Source organism: Cynoglossus semilaevis, chromosome 4 (assembly GCF_000523025.1).
Source record: "Cynoglossus semilaevis isolate Cse_v1.0 chromosome 4, Cse_v1.0, whole genome shotgun sequence".
Classification (NCBI taxonomy): domain Eukaryota; kingdom Metazoa; phylum Chordata; class Actinopteri; order Pleuronectiformes; family Cynoglossidae; genus Cynoglossus; species Cynoglossus semilaevis.
In genome coordinates, this window is record NC_024310.1 from 8,171,923 (window position 1) to 8,185,019 (window position 13,097).

A 13,097-nucleotide genomic window follows, 5' to 3' on the forward strand; every position below is an offset into this window, starting at 1 on the left:
TTATATTATATTATATTATATTATATTATATTATATTATATTATATTATATTATATTATATTATATTATATTATATTGTTGTGGTTTTATAATGAAGACTTTTTTCCCCTCAGTATCGCAGGAGGCTGGAGGCAGAGAAAATGCGTTTGGCTGAAGAAACCAAACTGAGGAACCAGATGTCTGCGAAAAAAGCCAAAGTTGAGGCTGAACGCAAACACCAGGTGAAACTGTCATATTTTAGGAAACATATTAATCTCTTCTTCTACAATGCTCTCAACTTTTTCACTCTAATTGAAGGTATAAATTAGATGCTTTTATTTTGTAGGAGCGTCTGGCCCAGCTGGCCAAAGAAGATGCTGAGCGGGAGAAGAAAGAAAAGGAGGAGGCCCGGAGGAAAAAGGAGATGGTGGAGCAGATGGAGAAAGCTCGTCATGAACCTGTCAATGACTCAGATATGGTAGACAAGATGTTTGGTTTCCTGGGCACGACAAGCTCTCTCCCAGGCCAAGAGGGACAAGCACCAAGTGGATTTGAGGTGAGACAAAAACATGTTTTAATCAAAGGAAAAAAATGTAAAAAAAAAGACAGTTGTGTGAAGATTGTTTCTTCTCTGCAGGACCTGGAGCGGACACATCATGAGCTTGATGTGGAGGATCTAGATGAGGCTCTTCCACTGCCTGAGGATGATGATGAGGAAGATTTATCAGAGTACAAGTTTGCCAAGTTTGCTGCAACTTACTTCCAAGGCACCACCACCCACTCCTACGTCAGACGGCCACTCAAGCAGCCTCTGCTTTTTCATGATGATGAAGGAGACCAGCTGGTACGTCACCTCTGACATTTTGGTTCCAGAGCAGAGGGTTCTTTTAAATTGATTTTAATTTAAATCAAACAACCTATTTTAAAAGTATAATTCAGAGCTTTTTTTCTAAATCTTGACCCAGGCTGCTCTGGCTGTGTGGATCACAATCCTAAGGTTCATGGGAGATCTGCCTGAACCCAAGTACCACACTGCCATCAGTGACGGCAGTGAGAAAATCCCTGTGATGACCAAAATATATGAAACCCTGGGAAAAAAGACGTACAAGAGGGAGCTGCAAGCTCTGCAGGGCGAGGGAGAGGTGAGGAAGAGGAGGAATGGAAGGATGATGGGTTGAGTTGCAGAGAGTCAGGTCTTGAAGATGAACTCCACATCTCTCTGTTTTATCTCCAGACGCCTCACTCTGAGATCCAGAAGAGGAACAGCGTCAGACACAAACTGGTGTCCCTCACCCTGAAGAAGAAATCAAAGATCACTGAGGAGGTGAGAAGTTCACCTAAGATTAAAACCTACACCTGTGACATGATGCAGAACTGAAAATGTTTCCTGCTCCACAGGTTGCCAAACGCCTCAATGATGGTGAGTTTGGCGTGCATGGAAACAGCATGCTGGAAGATCGGCCGACGTCCAACCTGGAAAAACTTCACTTCATCATCGGTAATGGTATACTGAGACCAGGACTGAGGTAAACACACACACACACACACACACACATGATGTACTGACTGAGGGAACTGCTGCAGTGACTGTGTGTGTGTTTATATCAGGGACGAGATCTACTGTCAGATCTGTAAGCAACTGAGTCAGAACCCATCAAAGAGTTCTCACGCTCGTGGCTGGATCCTCATCTCTCTGTGTGTCGGCTGCTTCGCTCCGTCAGACAAGTTTGTTAAGGCAAGGATTTTAAAAACAAATTTTATATGAATTATAATGTATGTTTATATTTATGTGATTTTTTTCTATTCTTTTGGTCCAACAGTATCTGAGGAACTTTATCAACGGTGGGCCTCCTGGATATGCTCCATACTGTGAAGAACGTCTGAGACGGACCTTCGTTAACGGGACAAGAACACAACCTCCGTCCTGGCTGGAGCTGCAGGTACAAACATGCAAAAAAGAGAGTTTACATCAGATTTATCTACGTCAAGGTTCATGGTTTCTTTTGTCATTTTACATTATACAATATTTCTGTTACCTGTGCTTGAGACATAAATAACAGAAAACATTTATAATCAATTAAAGATAGACAGTGAAGTTAGAGGCATGTTAAATATAATTCTAGAAAACATTGATATAATGAAAATTCAAAACAATATTGATTGATAAATGCAAATCTGGACATTCAGGCCACTAAGTCAAAGAAGCCGATAATGCTGCCAGTGACTTTCATGGATGGAACGACAAAAACACTCCTGACAGACTCGGCCACGACGGCTAAAGAACTCTGCAGCGCTCTGTCGGACAAAATCAACCTGCAAGACCGCTTTGGATTCTCACTGTACATCGCCCTGTTTGACAAGGTGTGAACACACACACATTCAATGACATTTGGAAAATCTCCACAGTAAGAAGTGATATATGTGGAGGTTTTGCGTTTACATTTAGTTTTTAAAAGTTGTTAAGCAGATTCAGAGTCGTTTAATTGAATTTTATTTTTTTTGCAATAAAGTCAATCTATCTTATTTCCCTGCAGGTTTCATCCTTAGGCAGTGGCAACGACCATGTGATGGATGCTGTCTCTCAGTGTGAGCAGTATGCAAAGGAGCAGGGAGCCCAGGAGAGGAACGCCCCCTGGAGGCTGTTCTTCAGAAAGGAGATCTTCACACCATGGCACAACCCAAATGATGACCTTGTCGCCACCAACCTCATCTATCAACAAATTGTCAGGGGTGTCAAATTTGGAGAGTACCGCTGTGACAGAGTGAGGACCTAATATTGTTTTTCTTTTTCTTTCTAGTTTCTTAATTTTTGCAAGTAATGAAATATTTGTACAAAATCTAAGAATTACTTAAATGTACACTGTACACTTGTCAGGATTCATGTTGTCTGTAAATGTGTTGGAAAACATTTGGAAGCATTAAATGTCATAAAACATAAGGCACAAAACACATTCATCAAATACTGAACTCCATTGAAAACACTCATTTCATTCTTATTTTCAACATCATACCTCTGCTGTGTTTCTGTTGAACACCAGGATGACCTGGCAGAGCTGTCCTCTCAGCAGTACTATGTCGACTACGGTTCAGAAATTCTTCTAGAACGCCTGCTCAGCCTCATCCCCTCTTACGTCCCGGACAGAGAGATCAGCACCTCTAAGACGGTGGAGAAGTGGGCTCACTTCGTCATGGCGGCTCACAAGAAGGTCCTCCAGCATTTGTCTTTATACTGCAGGATTTCACAGGAGCACAGGATAAAATGAGTTTGGGATAAGAGCTGAAAGTGACAGTATGCTCACCTGTCTCCACAGGGCATCTACACCCAGAAGAGGTTTGACCCTCAAAAGGTGAAGGAGGAGGTGGTGGACTTTGCTCGTCACAAGTGGCCACTGCTCTTCTCTCGCTTTTATGAAGCCTTCAAATTCTCAGGTAGACATTTTTGTTGAAGAATTATTTATAGAAAATGACACACACTATCATCAAAAATGTTTAATGCAGTATTTGCTGAAGGTGAAATTATCGTTTGCAAGATAATAAAAACTTAACTTAAAAATAATAGAAACTGAGTGAAAATGCCCTGCTCTGGTTTTGCGTCATTTTCTTCTCCTAGGTCCGAGTTTGCCTAAAAATGACCTGATCGTCGCTGTCAACTGGACTGGTGTTTATTTTGTGGATGAGCAGGAGCAGGTCCTGTTAGAGCTGTCCTTCCCAGAAATCTCTGCAGTTTCCAGCAGCAGGTAATGTGTATTAGCACGTATCAAGGCTGGTTAGTCATGAATTTAAATTCAACTGTTGTTACAAATTATTATTCTATCTAAATTCTTTTGTTTAGTGTGATTCAACATACATGTAACAAACCCCTGTGTGCTGATAACTTTTATATTTTAATTCTTCTTTTAGAGGAGGAAAACTACAGGGTCAGAGTTTCACCATGGCAACCATCAAAGGTGACGAATACACCTTCACCTCCAACAATGCAGAAGACATTCGTGACCTGGTGGTGACCTTTCTGGAGGGTCTGAGGAACAGGTCTAAGTTTGTGGTGGCAATACAGGACAACCCTAACCCCAGTACGTACTGAATTAATTTACATATTTAATTAATTTGGTTTTTATTGTAATTTTCTGTTGTCGTTTTTCATATTTAATTAATTTGGTTTTTATTGTTATTTTCTTTTGTCGGTTTTCCTCTTTAAAATCCCAAAAATGCTTAAAAAATGTAAATATAATAAAATAAACTGTCCTTATTGTTGGATTGTTTTTACCTTAGCTGGGGAGGAGTCCACGTTCTTGAGCTTCATGAAGGGAGACCTGATCCTGTTGGACCAGGACACGGGTGAGCAGGTTCTGAACTCTGGTTGGGCTCATGGTGTGAATGAACGCACCGGTCAAAGAGGAGACTTTCCAGCTGACTGTGTCTATGTTCTGCCCACAATGACTCGACCTCAGCAAGAAATAGTGGTGAGAAGAAAAACTACAATCACAACTTTTTAATGGGACAGAGAAGTCCGATGATGTAATCTGCAGTAATCTCACTCACCAGGCGCTGGTCACCATGACACCAGATCAGCGTCAGCAGTCGGTCCGAGTGTCACAGCTCGTTATGCAGGACACTGGTGACAAGATGAAACCATACACACTGGAGGAGTTTTCTTACGACTACTTCAGGTACAGATGTGCAGACAGTCGAGTAAAACAAAAGTATATAAAAAAAATAAAATGCAGATATTGAATCCGTCACCTCCTCCTCCTCCTCCTCCTCCTCTCAAGGCCTCCTCCCAAACACACTCTGAGCAGAGTGATGGTCACCAAGAATCGTGGGAAAGACAAAATGTGGAGCTGCACCAGAGAGCCGCTCAAACTGCCACTGTTGAAGAAGGTCGTCAACCATGAGGAGCTGGCTCAGGAGGCCTGCATGTCCTTCATAGATATCCTTCTAGAAGCTGCAGAGATGTCTTTACAGAGTGGTACATTCACCATCTACATTTACCTGGAAGTCTGAAAGAAACCTGATCAAACAGGTTTATTGTACAGTTAAAATATGATACTGAAATGTGCTTGACGAGTGAGGCCAAACATGTACAATATGTAGTTTATATGGAGCCACATGTACAGGTTGGGTGAGGTATTATTATATTTATATATTAATATTATATTTACCAAAGACAGTTGGTGATCAACTGATTCCTAAAAGTTCATCCATATGTTGACGTTCCCTGCTAGCCTGATTATTCCTTGACCTTTGCCCCACCTATGATGAAGTACATGGGTGACTATCCATCTAAGCGGACACGCGCTGTCAACGAGTTGACAGACCAGATTTTTGAGGGGGCACTAAAGGCTGAACCCCTGAAAGACGAGACCTTCTGTCAGATCATCAAACAGCTCACTGACAACCACGTCAAGTAAGACATAGACGAAAACTTTTTACTGAATAGAAATCCAGTTAAAAAAATTGTTGTGACAGTACTAGGTACTTGTGCAGTATCTGAGTGTGAGTGTTTGTTTCTGCAGGTACAGTGAGGAGAAAGGCTGGGAGCTGCTCTGGCTGTGTACTGGTCTCTTTCCACCCAGTAACGTGTTGCTGCCACACATTCAGCGTTTCCTCCAGTCTAAGAGACACCACCCACTCTCTACAGACTGCATGCAGAGACTGCACAAAGCCCTGCGGTAAAAAACAAAACAAAACAAAAAAAAATACAGATTTTATTTCACTCCTAGTGCCATTTTTTTCTTTTTGATGTATGCTGATAATTTCACTGAATATACTATTACTAGTACTATACTATACTTAATTGGAGTACTTGTTTGTCTTTACCGTAATGCTAGCAGTAATGGATCCAGGAAGTACCCTCCTCACCTGGTGGAAGTGGAGGCTATCCAACATAAGACCACACAGATTTTCCACAAAGTCTACTTTCCTGACGACACAGACGAGGTCGGATCCTGGTGCAACAAACAGTTACCCTTCAAAGTAGTACGTGTGTATTATCACTGAGTGTTGGTTTGAACCCTGCAGGCATTCGAGGTGGAATCCAGCACCAAAGCAAAGGAATTCTGCCAGAACATTTCCACACGGCTGCTGCTGAAATCTCCTGAAGGCTTCAGCCTCTTCGTCAAGATCTCAGACAAGGTCTGTGATCGGAGTGTGTTTACAATCGGAGATTATATCAAGTTTATAAAAAACGACATTGAAGTAACAACTTTGCTGTGTGCAGGTGATCAGTGTACCAGAGGGGGATTTCTTCTTTGACTTTGTCAGACATTTGACCGACTGGATCAAGAAATCTCGGTCTGCAAAAGAAGGTTTGTTATTGTAAAGTGAAAATCACTGAAGGAGGAAGCGCTCCATCACAGGCCTCACTTTGACTGTGATCATTAACAAGTGGATTTCCAAGATTAGAAACTCCTTTTTTAGCAAGTCATCAGAAATTGTTTGAGACTTTAAATTACTTAATCAGGCAGTGGTCTGTGTCTGCTCTTCTTCCACGCCCAGGTATCATTCCCTCTCTGACATACCAGGTGTTCTTCATGAAGAAACTGTGGACGACTACAGTACCAGGAAAGGACACTTTTGCAGACTCCATCTTCCATTATTACCAGGTAAAACTGATTGTACAGATAATGAAAAAGAATTCTGAGCATTCTTCATTTTCCATGGATATTAAATCTAACACTTTAATGTTTTTAAACACCTACAATAAAGGAGCTACCTAAGTACCTTCGAGGCTACCACAAGTGTTCACGAGAAGAGGTTTTCCAGCTTGCGGCGCTCATCTACCGCGTCAAGTTCGAAGATGATAAATCCCACTTTCCTACAATTCCCAAGATGCTTCGGGAGTTGGTTCCCCAGGATTTAATTCGCCAAATGTCGCCAGATGATTGGAAAAGGGTGATTGTGCAAAATCCAATGACACCGATATTTTTTATTTTTATTTTTTTTGTTGTAATATTCCAAAATGTTAATTTGACATTTTTATTTTTTTTGTTGCAATATTCCAAAATGTTAATTTGACTTTGAATGTTTAGAAATCAATGTTTTGTTTGTGTTACAGTCTGTGGTGGCGTATTTTAACAAACACGCTGGAAAATCAAGGGAAGAGGCCAAGCTGATGTTCCTCAAGATCATTTATAAATGGCCGACATTTGGCTCAGCCTTCTTTGAGGTCAAGGTAATCACACCTGAGCTTAATACTCTGGTATTCATTTCATTCTATGATCTTATTTCTATTCCTTTATTCACTTCATATAAATATTTTCCAATTCAAACTTTAAATCTCGCTCCTCTTTAGCAAACCACAGAGCCCAACTACCCAGAGATCCTGCTCATCGCCATCAACAAACATGGAGTCAGTCTCATCGACCCAAAGAGCAAGGTTAGCGTCTCCTAACAATAACAGTAAATCGCTAGCACGGACATCAGATCATGTGACTCTGGAAGCGTAGACGGTTAGAGACTAATAAAATGTTCCTCTGTGTGTAATGGTGCAGGACGTTCTGATCACACACCCCTTCACCAAGATCTCCAACTGGAGCAGCGGCAACACCTACTTCCACATCACCATTGGAAACCTGGTCAGAGGAAGTAAACTGCTGTGTGAGACCTCACTGGTGGGTGGACATGGTCCAGGAGACCTGTCGTATCTGCTTGACTTTAGACTCTATAATCAACGTACAACACTGTCACTGTGCTGTATTGAGTTCAACTTTTTTGTCTTTTTTTTTCAGGGCTACAAGATGGACGACCTGCTGACCTCATACATTAGTCAGATGCTGACCACAATGACTAAGCAGCGCACTGGGAGGGGCCAGAGCAAGTGAACTTCTTACTGGCAGGAGGCCACCGAGCTCATTCGGCACCTCCGTCCTATTGGCCAGCACTGCAGTTGGGGGCGGACCTTTGCCTACCAGCTGTGGAGGATGAGCCGCAGTCCTTCTGCTAGTTCAGAAGGGTCAAAGTTCACCTGGGAGAGCTCTGCCCTGAGTAGCGACGACCCTGGCGAGGGGCCGAGTAACTACTTAAATCACTACTACTACGAGGATGACGATCTGTCCAGTGAGGACGACTACCTCTGACGTCTCCGTCCTGCAGGTCACAGCTTCTGCTGTGAAACACCTACAGTATGTTTACAGAAACACACACATGACTTCTGCCATGTCACGTCACGTACTAATGAAACAGAAGATGATTGTGATGATTGGAATAATGACATTTGTGAAAATTTCATCATTCCTGAAATCTGTTTACCTGGAGACACAGAGACTCATTATTATTCTTTTTTTTTAATTGATCTCTCTTGGGATGTGGGGATTTCTAACACTGAGTGCTGAAGGCAGCTCTCTAAGATGGACAAACCAGTGTCTGTCATTCCCAACATCCAATAAGAGCTTGTAAGTTCACTATGTTTTGCACCAACACTGGCCACTAGGGACACAGAGTCCTCGAGCTTTTAAATGATAGAATTTAAAAGCTCTAGGTCTCTCTCTGTCTCTGTCTCTGTCTCTCTCTCCTGTGTCTTTCTGCCCTGAGTTTGACCCTGAAACAGAACTTTAAAAAAACTGTTATTTTTATTATGCCTCCAGCACTCGGTGTAAGACACACTCCCTAACACGAAGGTGTGACGTTTGAAGTAGAATTCCAGTATATGATTGTGTACAGGAACTTCACGCCTCTGAAGTAAGTGAAAAGCCTTAAATACAATGTACAGGCGATCCATGAACTATTGTTACATTCCACAACTGAGAAGTGTTTTTTCCACCTTGGAATAGTTTGAACGATTCTACAGCTAAAACTTTTAATTAGTTAAAGACTATAAAAAATATTATAATGTTGAAAGTATGATTAGAAATATAAAAGTAAATAAATATATAAACATAATGAGGAATCACAGACATTTTTGTCACATTTGGTCAATTCTAACACAGTAGCTCGTTGTTCTTTGCTGACAGTTTAAATGCATGTTAATAGATGTCACTATACTGTAATATTAGTTAGTACATCACTGTATGCTAACTACACTTTCACCTTAAATTACATAATGACTCATGGGTCTGCCAGGAAACAACACATTGACCTGTAGGTGGGGCTGTCGTGAAGCAAATGAGGATGTAAAGTTTTATTTTTTTCACTAATTATTTTTGTTGTTGACAAGCCATCGATAATGTTAAATCAACCTAATCGATCTTAACTAATTGGCAGTGAAGCTGCGAAAACTTTTATTTCTCCTTGTTGCATGTTTTTGTTTTTGTTTTGAATCTCTAAAAAAAATTGAACTTGTGTGTTAAAGCTTCATGATAAAAAAGAGGTGCTCCTCATTTGTTAATCACTAATTTTAACCTGTGTAATTAAATATTAAAATGTTTCTAAAACTGATAAACACTGAAGATGTTCATAGTCATCCTACGTCAACCACAAACTCTACTTTACTTTAATGTAATTGCAGAATCTACCAGCAGATGTCAGATTTATGTCCCACAATGAACCAGTTTATGATTACCATGGGACAAACCAAAACTAGGGCGACGTACTGCAGTAGATAAACTTAAACAAAATGTTTATCTGGTGCAAACTGTTCCAGTTCAACAGATACAACATTACATTGGAAAGTGATTGTCAACTTCCCTAACATAAAGAACTTTTCAGACCTTTGATAACAAAATTAGGAAGATTTGTATTTAACTTTTCTAAACATGTTTTTAAACTCACAATTTATTTAATTTTATTTAACAGTTTTTTTAACAGAGCTAAATAAAAGGCGTTAACATTGTGTCACAAAAGTTTGGAAATTGTTGTGTTTGTATTTTTTCTTTTCAATTCTGCCTTTAACTGCTCTGTGTTCTGACTATTGGAAAAAAGATGTTCATTAAATGGTGCCAATTATTTAATTTGTGACGTTTATGAAGTGATTGATTTTTGGTTTAAGGTTGGTGCTGGACTTTCCTCCTTGTCTAGTCTTTCCATCGCCCCTCCGCCCCCGTCTGTCATCTAATCTAAAATGTTTTTGTGCTTCCTTCTAGTGGTAAAACTAGTCCAGCATTTCAGGTGTTTTTGCCTGTGTGTCTAAAAAGAAAAACAATGTCTAAATTCCTGGAAGCTGCTTTGCATCACCTTTTATTTTTATGTGCAAACAAAAGGACATTTGGCACAAACCTGTTGCCAAACCTAAATGACCCCAGTCACAAACTCTGCCATGCTTTTGAGAAAGAAGGCCCAAAACAACAATACATTCATTTGAGTTCAAAGAAAGACACCGACTGACGTTAGCTCCTCCAGACTCGGCTTACATTCATTTGGTCAAACAGCGTAAAAAGCGTAAATACACTGCATCCAACGACGACAGGAGTACAGACATTAAAGGTTAAGACATGGGTTGAGGTTTCTTCTAAAAGACCTAAAACCTGCGCCAACAGGACGAGCTTAGTTTCTACAGTGAAGAGTGATGTTGTAGTCCTACCTATGTTGTTGTCCTCTCTGCTGTCGGTTGTCGTCCTCTCTAGGTTGTGTTCACCAGCTTCATCTACATCAGCCTCCACTCTGCTTGGCTTCATCGCTGCATCCTCCAACATTTGTCCTTCAACCTGGCCAACTTCTGGGTGAAATATTTTACAAGGTATGAGTTTATCATTTTGAGTTTTCTTCTTTCTTTTTTCCCCCCATGGTTTAGTTCTTGTTGTGCGTTGTTGAGCTCCGCTGGTGTTAGATGACACAGATGAAGACGTTCAAGCTTCAGTCACTGGGCGTTGGTATTTAACTGTCACGTCTCAGCAGCATCAGTGATGATACAGAGTGAAGCAGGACAATGGTTGTCCTTGACTGGTGTCATTTTCCTCCATCAGTGGAAAAACATTTTCAGTCATGTTTCAGTTCAGTTCAATTCGGCAACCGTCATCACAGATGACACAGGAAGGAAAAATGTCACTGTAGTTCTTCTCCTCCTGTACTCATGTCCCTTTAGTCAATACTTTGACTTTTCTCAGATGCTTTCTCTGGGGTTCTCTGGATTCTATTCCAGACTGCAGAATAGGGGCAAGATGTAGAGATGGCAAGGACAATTGCTACTGTTTGTAAATTAAAATCTGTCATTTTGAGTACTCACAAAATGAGTAGCTGTCAGTTAAAGCCACTTTTATCTTTCATTTGAACGTCCTCCATTTTCTTCTTTTCTCACCACTTGTACCTTTCTTCTCCGTTTCCCTCGCTCTGCTCTTACTCTTCTGTGATGGTGGGAAGGTGAGGAGTGGTGGGTGAATTTGGTGTGCTCCTTAACTCGGAGCGGATATTGGCACTGGAGATTGACCACACATCACTTAGTTCTGCAACAAAAAGATCAAAAGTTTTTAAGGGAACAAACACTAGTGGAGGAGTGGGCCGTAGTTTTTTGTCATGCGAATCAGAGAGTGAGAATGTATTGGGTAGAAGCACAGACAGCACTGACATCATTCTTCAGAACAAAAATATAAATAGGACTGCATCCAAGAAGCACTGATTTTTAGAGAAGAATGTCTAAATACTATTGTTATTAGAAAGTTTTAAAAAGTTGCCCTTTGTTTGGATGTGCTTCTCTCTAGCAGTACAATCATAGAACTAACCCAGCATCTGTTACCTGTCTGTAACTTATTTGTCAAAACTTTCTGTATTGACTTGCCATTGCTGTTGCATGTGGGCTTGATGATTTTTTTACACAGGTTTTAGGAGGAATCACAAGATGATCAACAGACGGTCGAACTTATTTCAGGAATCATACAGGGTTGGTGAGGGAGTGGCATGCAGGGATTCATGGGTTGAAGACTGTGGGAAGGGAGACACGAGCTCCAGCTGATGGGTCAGAATGGACGGACTCCCGCAAACAAAGATGACCTCCAAAGAGTCTAACAACACAGGTACAAAAAGCAGAGCAGCAGATCATTGCATGCAAACACAACACTTGAAAGTGTCTCCTCTCTGCTGATTTCAAAAAGCCATGAAATGATGCCATGGTATTGTTTTAACTTAACAAAGAAACGTGACACAATAATCTCAGGGTGGAGATTTATTGTATCTGTAAATATATCTGACCACAAAGCAGAATGAGGACAATGATAAAATGGTAAATTGATGTTCTCTAACCTGTTCTGAATTTGCTGTATAGGCCATTCTCGTGAGTCTGACGGCTGCTGGACCAGAAGAGCAGACCTCTCTCTCTCCACCTGAAGCACAGGCAAGAGAAACACAATCACTCTCTTTAATGTAACTATTCAAATGTTCTACAGAGGAAGAAGTGTGGGCTTCAAGTTAAGGACAAGAAATTTGTACTAAGCATAGAGCCACAATCACATAAAAATGTATAATCACTTTGCAGCACAATTACTGAGATGACAAAAATGTAACAACTAGCGGAAGAGGATAATTCAAATATCATGACTGATGTGTATGCGTATGTGTAAACTTACCAATGGAAAATAAAGATGACAATGATGAAGAAAGCAGAGACGGTGTCAGTCAGAATCCACATTAGATTATATTCATCTGGTGTCTGAGAATGTAAAAAAGATTAAAAAGATTAATATAAAAGAATAAAAAAGAAATAGAATTAAAACATTTGGACAGATGCTAGAAGAATAAAAACAGCTAAACGGTAATCATCTGATTATATGTACACTTTCATTTGTCTTAAAAAGTTGAAATTTTGACAGAAAGTTTTATAAAAATAAATTTCTAAAAATGTTCTCCATATGCCCTAATTTTATAAGAAACATGCAGGAAAAGATCCAATTTTGAAAAATAAATTTAAAAAATATTTCATCAAAATGTTTTAGTTTTTGACCAAAATTACTCAAAAAGTTCACATTTTGACAGAAAATTTTAGAAAAATAATTTTCTAAAAATGTTCTCCATTTGTCGTAATTTTATAAGAAACATGCAGGAAAAGATAACATTTTGGAAAATAATTTAAAACAAATTTTTGATAAAAAGTTTTGTAAAATTATTTTAAAAACTATCTTTTCTTGTTTTTGAAAAAAAATTAAGTTACATTTTGACAGAAACTTTAAATTAAAAAAATTAAAAAAATCTTCTGTAAAATGCAAGGTTATGTCCTAAAACATGTTTCCAACAATATTGCATTTTAGTGCATTTAGGGG

At 39.8% G+C, this 13,097-nt stretch overlaps 2 protein-coding genes across 10 annotated transcripts in view; one reads left to right on the forward strand and one right to left on the reverse strand.

The window, feature by feature from the left end:
• The window catches only part of myo7aa (myosin VIIAa), a 27,767-nt gene extending 15,331 nt beyond the window's left edge, over nucleotides 1-12,436 (forward strand). For 2 of the 7 annotated variants that reach the window (XM_017031946.2, XM_017031947.2), the window contains 28 exons: nucleotides 114-221; nucleotides 326-535; nucleotides 617-823; nucleotides 945-1,121; nucleotides 1,214-1,303; nucleotides 1,378-1,505; nucleotides 1,588-1,714; nucleotides 1,800-1,919; nucleotides 2,167-2,340; nucleotides 2,514-2,741; nucleotides 3,018-3,185; nucleotides 3,291-3,408; nucleotides 3,590-3,716; nucleotides 3,880-4,049; nucleotides 4,249-4,439; nucleotides 4,522-4,646; nucleotides 4,749-4,906; nucleotides 5,230-5,383; nucleotides 5,493-5,648; nucleotides 5,811-5,916; nucleotides 5,998-6,111; nucleotides 6,197-6,284; nucleotides 6,475-6,581; nucleotides 6,685-6,870; nucleotides 7,034-7,150; nucleotides 7,271-7,354; nucleotides 7,470-7,589; nucleotides 7,707-9,858. In XM_017031946.2, the coding sequence (XP_016887435.1) occupies nucleotides 114-221; nucleotides 326-535; nucleotides 617-823; nucleotides 945-1,121; nucleotides 1,214-1,303; nucleotides 1,378-1,505; nucleotides 1,588-1,714; nucleotides 1,800-1,919; nucleotides 2,167-2,340; nucleotides 2,514-2,741; nucleotides 3,018-3,185; nucleotides 3,291-3,408; nucleotides 3,590-3,716; nucleotides 3,880-4,049; nucleotides 4,249-4,439; nucleotides 4,522-4,646; nucleotides 4,749-4,906; nucleotides 5,230-5,383; nucleotides 5,493-5,648; nucleotides 5,811-5,916; nucleotides 5,998-6,111; nucleotides 6,197-6,284; nucleotides 6,475-6,581; nucleotides 6,685-6,870; nucleotides 7,034-7,150; nucleotides 7,271-7,354; nucleotides 7,470-7,589; nucleotides 7,707-7,799 (3,951 nt within the window). In that variant the 3' untranslated portion in view covers nucleotides 7,800-9,858. Of the gene's footprint in view, nucleotides 1-113; nucleotides 222-325; nucleotides 536-616; nucleotides 824-944; nucleotides 1,122-1,213; nucleotides 1,304-1,377; nucleotides 1,506-1,587; nucleotides 1,715-1,799; nucleotides 1,920-2,166; nucleotides 2,341-2,513; nucleotides 2,742-3,017; nucleotides 3,186-3,290; nucleotides 3,409-3,589; nucleotides 3,717-3,879; nucleotides 4,050-4,248; nucleotides 4,440-4,521; nucleotides 4,647-4,748; nucleotides 4,907-5,229; nucleotides 5,384-5,492; nucleotides 5,649-5,807; nucleotides 5,917-5,997; nucleotides 6,112-6,196; nucleotides 6,285-6,474; nucleotides 6,582-6,684; nucleotides 6,871-7,033; nucleotides 7,151-7,270; nucleotides 7,355-7,469; nucleotides 7,590-7,706; nucleotides 9,859-10,475; nucleotides 11,081-11,663; nucleotides 11,859-12,106 lie in introns of those variants that run through there. The other 5 variants (XM_025055127.1, XM_025055126.1, XR_003049590.1 and 2 more) reach the window with 4 other exon arrangements.
• gdpd4a (glycerophosphodiester phosphodiesterase domain containing 4a) overlaps nucleotides 10,881-13,097 on the reverse strand; it is a 13,897-nt gene continuing 11,680 nt past the window's right edge. Inside the window, exons 15-18 of one of the 3 annotated variants that reach the window (XR_003049591.1) lie at nucleotides 12,408-12,490; nucleotides 12,085-12,164; nucleotides 11,075-11,291; nucleotides 10,881-10,991 (exon numbers count right to left, since the gene is read on the reverse strand). Coding sequence is in view for 2 of the 3 variants with exons in the window: in XM_025055136.1 (XP_024910904.1) it covers nucleotides 11,710-11,846; nucleotides 12,085-12,164; nucleotides 12,408-12,490 (300 nt within the window). In the remaining variant the exon portion in view is untranslated. Of the gene's footprint in view, nucleotides 10,992-11,074; nucleotides 11,292-11,682; nucleotides 11,847-12,084; nucleotides 12,165-12,407; nucleotides 12,491-13,097 lie in introns of those variants that run through there. The other 2 variants (XM_025055137.1, XM_025055136.1) reach the window with 2 other exon arrangements.